Source organism: Nestor notabilis, unplaced genomic scaffold, assembly GCF_000696875.1.
Source record: "Nestor notabilis isolate BGI_N333 unplaced genomic scaffold, ASM69687v1 scaffold9035, whole genome shotgun sequence".
NCBI classification, from domain to species: domain Eukaryota; kingdom Metazoa; phylum Chordata; class Aves; order Psittaciformes; family Psittacidae; genus Nestor; species Nestor notabilis.
In genome coordinates, this window is record NW_009927854.1 from 65,693 (window position 1) to 72,716 (window position 7,024).

Consider the following 7,024-nt stretch of genomic DNA (forward strand, 5'->3'; position numbering starts at 1 on the left):
ATTCTCTCCGCAGCCCTAGAAGTCCAGCTGCTCACTGGACACTGTCCAAACCCTGACACTGACACATGCAGCCATAGGAACGTATCACAGATACTACAGATGGAACAGACCCAGTGAGTCCTCAAGTTCATTTCCCTGCCTTCAGAGGAGCTGTAAGGTTCTCATGCACATCAGTCCGTAACTATTTCCTTCCTTCCTTCCAGTCTTCTGCTTAGAATTGTCCAAATGAAACTGAGAGCTGAAGGGCAGCATAAAGGTTCTCTCTCTTCTGTCTAAAGCCCATGTTCAAGGGGACCTCTAGTCATTGTTTAATGGGGGCTGAAGTGATGCACTGCTCTTGGGCTGACTGTAGGAAGATTTAATCCACTCTCTGAATGTGGATGTCTATCACAGGCCTTCAAACACATCTACCAGTCATGTGTGCCTCAACCTCACAGGCTCCACTTTAGAAAGAGGGGGGAATTTGCTTCACCTAACCCAGGCCATCCAAAGTAAAGATGGTCTCTCCCTGGATGAGGGTTGGGGAGGGACACTTCTGAAGTACCATTCAGCTTATTCTTACTCAGGATCCCCTCAAAAACACAAGACACAGAGGTGTCCCTTTCCTTCCACCGATTGTGGAGATGAAGCACACAACTAATTCCAGTTTTTAATACCCAAAATTACATATAATGAACTTCTTACATCTCACTCTTCAGCAGTGCTGGAAAATGCAAACACTACTATTCTCTCTCCACTGTCATCATTTAATGCCATCCCAGTTGGGAGCTGAAGCAATGGCCTTTCTCTTACTGTCACCTAATGCTTGGCTGAGAACAAAGACTGGAGGTCAGTGATGCTGCAGGCCTCGGAGCTGCCACTGCCTGCCCTGCTGGGCAGAAGTGCAGCTGAAGTCTTCAGACAAGGACAGAAACCCAAGGTTTTTTGCAACACTGTCTTCTACACTGGCTTGGTGATACCCTAAGCATGTGTGATACCAGCAAAGCAAGGCTACATGAACATTTTTTCAGCAAACATGCTCCTGTCCCTTATAGTGGCTCTACTTTCTAATTTCAGTGGCACATTTCAGTACTGAAAATACACTTTTTTACAGCTGTTACATACTGGGTAGATTGGAGAAAAAAGAATAAACTTGTTGCCTTACCCATCCTCAAACTGATGGGCAGCATGTCCAATTAGCCTCAGTGTGAACAGCAAACACTGTCCCCCTCCTTTTGACAAATAAACCTTGTCATCATCTGCCCAGTACAACTTTCAATATTCCAGGTAAGCAGTGGTGAACAGGTAAAAGATGGTGCATGAAGGGAATCTGTACGATCTGCTGGGAAAGGGAATGGTTCTTCCAGAACAGCTGAGCCCCCACAAGTCACACATGGACATGGGATGTATGTGCGTGCTTGCATGCCCTGATGGACACACAGGACTATCTGTCAGTAGTGTCCTGTGGCTGAAGTCTCAGTACCCCCTCCACTGGTGTGGTTTTCACATGCTGTTTGTTTCGTGCACTATACGTGCCTGTGGTCTTGTGAAAGACAACACTGTAGCTTTTTTTGAGTTATCCCTATGCACCCCTTTTCCCAAGCTTCCGTGGTAACACCACCAGGACTGCGGGAACCAACTAAACATCACTGACTCCAGGCAAAGCCTAAACGTGCAGCAAGAAAACAAACATGCCCCATTAGCTGACAATTACCCATAACTTCTAATGGGTTTTCTTCTAATCTTTGCAACTAAAAGCCAAAGGGTAAAGGAATTTCAGCCTGGGATTTGAGTTCCCTGCAGGCTTGGGACACAGGGGTGCTCTTGTGTTTGAATGGATGGATTTGCCTATACAGCCACTCTGTAATGCTATCCATGTTATTCCAGCTGATGAGGTGACCCTTACTCAGTGGTTTCTGAGACCTCCCACCACACAAAACAACCAGCAGCTGCTCAGGCACTCTCTGTCCCTTTGCCTCCCAAATAAAGAGAAGAAAAAAGCAAACACGAGGCTGACAGCTTCAAAACTGTCGAAAAGGACAGACTGGCATCACCTTGTCTGCCATCGGTCCCAAAGGAACACAATTCATTTAAGAGATCTTTCTAGTGCTCCTGCGAAAGCACAGCTCTTCCCATGCCAAGCAACACAGACCACCTTTGTAGGATTACAGCTGCATGGTGAGAGCTATGCAGCTATTATCTTCCTACTCTGCTAAACTCAGCCAAGACCTTTACACAGTACCAGCCTACAGCTGCTAAAACTTATTAAGGCTTTTTCAATGCTTCTGTGTTCCATAAAAGGCCATCTAACAAGCAGTATTAAAAAACATCACACAAATGGAGAGTGTTACAGTAAATAATCTTTAAAATGGCACTGATCTGCCATCCAAGTTAGAGAATGAAATAAAATTCAATGTCAAAGATTGTGGGACCTAGTTTTTCATTTCAATGCTACCTGGAGCTATACACAGTCCTATTTCTGAACTGTGGAACTGATTTTAAGGCTGTTTCCAGCCTATTCACATTATCTCAGCAGTGACAAGCTCACCACAATGGACAGACCAGAGCTGTGAGAACTAGTCCACAGGAGAAAAGAAAGACAGAGGAGAGATGCCAGCAAAAAAGAAAAGCTTGTTCCCACATGCCTCAGATTCATCTTTGAAGCTGATGAGTTTTGAAATATTCTATTTATTTTTCGTATTACTTGCCAGTATTCTGTGTAAAATATGGATAACAAACATAGTTTAATCACCACCTCCGGTGAGTGCCTGTTAACCAACTGTCTTCTCAGTTACTCAGCACCAGCAGCCAAATCCCTTCCCTACCCAAAACTCCTACCCAGGATGTCTTCATAGACGTTCTCCTCGGATAAAGTGCGTGTGAGGGCCAGCTTGGTCTGCGCGTACCAATCCACCCGGCCGGTCTCAGACGATGACTGCAGCAAGTCTTCAAACTCGTATGACTTCCTGCACCGTTGGTGGGAGGGGAGAAGGAGCAAAGAGGAGAGCAGTACAGTTAACCAGCATTTATAACCAAATCACAAGTAATTCACTGCTCCAACACGCCACGCAGTTGGCAAAATGAAATATGCAGAAGAGAATGTTTCGCCGCCTCATCCCATATAAAGCATGAAAAAGTAACACTGGGACTGGTTATTTTTATCAGCCACACAAATAAAGGCATTTTGGGGACATCACAGATAATCTGGGTTGTCGTGCCAACAGCACACTGTGAAGACAGAAGCATTAAGCAGCACATCCTGCAACCCTGCAAAGAACTTTAGGCCATGAGAGGTCCCATTTACAACACAGAACCCACCCTCAGCAGCGATAGTGGAGCCCCAAACCAGCTCTCTTTGGGCAGTACAAGAAAGCAATACTCGCATGCAGGATGGTAGAATGGGTAAAAACAATCAAGTGTTCTCCACTATCAAACCTGGAGTGTTTCAATTTCCTTCCCGCACCTAAGCCAGGAAGTTTTAGGTGACAGTTTATGCAGAGGGCATTAGAAACAGATGTGCATTTTACACTTCACACCCCTAAAATGTGTGACAATCACGTAGGAGGGGACAGAAGGCAAGAAAGCACTCCAGAAGAATATATACACATCAGATTCAGTTAGGGGCCTAGGTTTACTATGAACAGTGAAAATGCTGCGGCAGAGACTAGAGATTATCATTCCAGACACCGTTCCAGACCAGCTGTAGTCATTTTGTAATTAAATAGATTTTCTGCTAAAACACCAAAACAAAACCCCAAACCCTTCAATCTTGGGCCACATAACACAGTGACCTTAAAGCCCAAATCTGCCATTACTTATCCCTTCACAAATACCCTGTGAAGCTGTTTGTGCTGGCCACTCATGTTCTTAGAGAGATGACTGAGTGCTGGGTATGGCCAGGAAGGCTCTCTGGGATTATGAGTGACCAGGAAAGATCCGTCCCTCCCAGAGAGACATGGGAAGGTGGGACTCCACCATCAAGACCAACACCTTTGTGAAACAGGGCTCAAATACCTGTGGTCGGCGTTGTTCTTGTGCTTCCCGCTCCAGAGCCTCCTGCTGACAGCTGATGGGGGAGGAGAAGAGGGCAGAGGTGGGGGAGGAATGGATGGCAGAGGGGGTAAGTTTCTTTTATTCCTAGCTGCTGGCACCCAGTCCTCTTCCCCTTCATGTTTGAAAGTCCGCCGGGGCTTTGGCAGCGGGTTGATGAAGGGTTTCTTCTCTGGCACCCCTGGCTCTGTGTACACATTCTCCACCATGCAGTCCTTGGATTTTGCATGAGAAGTTCTTACTTCTTCTAGAGTTCCAAAAATTGGCTCACTGATTTCAGAGTCCAACCCAGGAAGCCTTTTGTTGAGCTCAGCACCACATATGCTCTCGTGGCCCTCGGAAGCAGTGTGTCCTTGTGCTGACTTCTCCTGCAAGCACTGTGGGGAATAGTAAGTACCAGGCAACTGTGGCTGCAGCTCTGCTGAGCCATCTTTCAAAGCCTTCTCTAGCTTCTTGACCTGACTAAGCACTGAAAGATTCTCCTTCTGCATCTCCCACTTACCACCTTTTACCTCCTTGCATTTTCCAGGGCTCAATTCCATTTCCTTATCCTTCTGTGCTTCCCCTTTTCGCTCTGCTGCATGCCCTGTGCCTTTCTGAGTTCTTGCTTTCTGCTCATTCTCTTTGCCCACCCCTCTGCTCTCCAGTTCCCAGTTCTTATGTCTCTTGGTCTCCACTTTTCCAGTCACCGGTGCTTCCCCACTCGTCTTCTCAGTTACAGAGGGCACCCTGTGCTCCTCTCTAACTCCTTGCTCCTCCTCTCTGCGAGGAGCAGACTGTGTTTCCTTTTTCCCCTCCCACTCTGAAATTTTGTCCTTGATGCTGAAGGGCTTATTCCTCAAGCCAATTTTTCCAGGTGACTGTATATTCTGAGTGCCTCCTATCTGTCTCCTGATTTTACTGTTTTCTTTAACATTCAGATCCACAGATGGGTCACTGATGATCATTTTGGGACTAAGCATGTTCTGCTGAAAGCAGTCTAGCTTTGGATCCAGCATCAAGTTCTCCAAGGCTCCCAGTGGGTTCTTCACCACAGAAGAAACTGGTTCAGATTCAGGTGTTAAACCCAGGGTGATAGAGGCAGGTTCAGAATATCTCTCACTCAAAAATCCACACAAAGGTCTTTCTAATTCCTTCACAGCTGCTGTGTCAGTTTTATCTGCAAGCTTGATCCTACACACCGAAGACAAAAACAGAAGAAACATTCACCACCACTGCTCACCCTTCGGTTAGACCATTAATTCCACAAGCTCTACTCATAAAGCTGTTAACAGTAGAGGATGCTCAAACCAAGCACTTAAGAGATGGTATTATGGGAGAGGATGCTTAGGGAAAGGTCTTTCTAGCCAGAACACAATGCTCTCCTCTTGTTACGACTAAGACAGCCTGAAATGAAGTTTTTCTCTGTGGCAGAAGTAGGTGGCAGGTGAGAGAGGCAATTTTTGTACATTAGACATGCTGATACCAGTGAGAGAAGTTCACCGGCACTTTTCTGTGTGTGTGTTCAGATGTACAATAGAGATTTGGACACCATCAGGGCACTAAGGAGGTCCAATGCAAATAAATGTGAAATGGACCATTTGCAAACAGTAGCAAAATTGCTGCTGTTAAACAGAGGAGAAAACGTATCATGCAGTTGGCATTCCTCTAGTGCCTGCTCAGAGGATCTCTCTTTGTCCACACAAATGTTCCCCAAATGCCTATTAATGCACAAAGAATGCACATTTATGATTACATATTTATGGCCCTATCATCCCAGGTTATACATGGGCCTGGGCTCCCATGCACCCAGGCAAATGATTGAACATCTTTGCTGCTTGAGTCCAAACTGAAAAAACCCCAATATATTTACTCTAGAGATTTCCAAGTGTGTGATATCACACAGGGGTTTGCCTGGGTTTGGGAGAGTATCAGGACAACACAAGGTTACTGGGATGCAAACCCATATCATTAGTCCCATTTAACCGTGATCCAAACACTGAGATTTAACTTGGAAAACTGCTCCATTAACTTAAATGTATCAAGCGTGCCTCTTCCAGAACCTAGTGCTCTTTTAAGAGCATCCATGTGGATACCCTGTGTGCTGGCAGGCCTTGGGCTTTGTCCTGGAGTTAAGCAATGCTGGCAGCCACTGCAGCCTCAGTTGTAGTGCAAATTGAGCCTGGGATGGGTTTCTGAGCAGAAATGGGACCCAGGCCAGATACTGTTCTTCCCTAGCCTCACAGATACTTAACTCCTGGCTGTCTCAGTGACAACATCATGCTTGGGTTAAGAGGTGGCATGCAATGCCCTACTCCTTGGGAAAGGCCATGGCATTCACAAGAAACCAAGGTTGGACACTAGGAAAAACCTGCAATGGCTGGGGACAGTGGGGCTTGTCTGAGAAGTCTGCCGAGCCTCCCGTGTTAAGACTTCAATTGCAGGTGGGGCAAACACTGACAGGGATCATCAAGCAGACCTGTTCTAGCACTGTGAGTCTAGAGGATTATCAGTCTGACTGGATGCTAAAATGCAGTGTCACAGTCCTGAGATGGCAATGAAACCACCTGAGACCGACAGGGGTGTGTTTTAACGTGTGAGGAGAGAGGGACAGTGTGGAGCAGAAAGAATGTTTCCTTCCTTTGGTTTTCCTTCTGTTGGGGATAATAAACACAAGCAAAGCACCTTCACACTGAAACATGGAAAGCTCTCACCTCTGAACAGACTTGCAGACACTGCTTTCAGTCTTGCTGCTCACATCGGCCGCCTTGCTAGCTGTCATCATGTCAGCACACAGCAGGGCAGCAGGTCACCTGCAGACAGACACAAGGAAGAGGCATTGCTCCGTGCTCACATCCTCCTCTACTTCTACACACACATGCACATTTTTCCTTGAAATTCACAAGAAGAGCAGAAGCAAGACATGACAGCTCTCTGGGGACAGCCTCAGTTCCCCTTCTGTGAAATGAAAAGAGGGGTGAAAGCATTACCCCTCAGAAGCCCAGGGAGGAGTCAA

General features: G+C 46.4%; 1 protein-coding gene across 1 annotated transcript in view; it reads right to left on the minus strand.

The window, feature by feature from the left end:
- The window catches only part of DENND2A (DENN/MADD domain containing 2A), a 36,316-nt gene extending 29,523 nt beyond the window's left edge, over positions 1 to 6,793 (minus strand). Inside the window, exons 1-3 of the mRNA XM_010014256.1 lie at positions 6,723 to 6,793; positions 3,994 to 5,202; positions 2,818 to 2,945 (exon numbers count right to left, since the gene is read on the minus strand). Coding sequence (XP_010012558.1) covers positions 2,818 to 2,945; positions 3,994 to 5,202; positions 6,723 to 6,793 — 1,408 coding nt within the window. The remainder of the gene's footprint in view (positions 1 to 2,817; positions 2,946 to 3,993; positions 5,203 to 6,722) is intronic.
- Between the last annotated feature and the right edge of the window lie 231 nt (positions 6,794 to 7,024).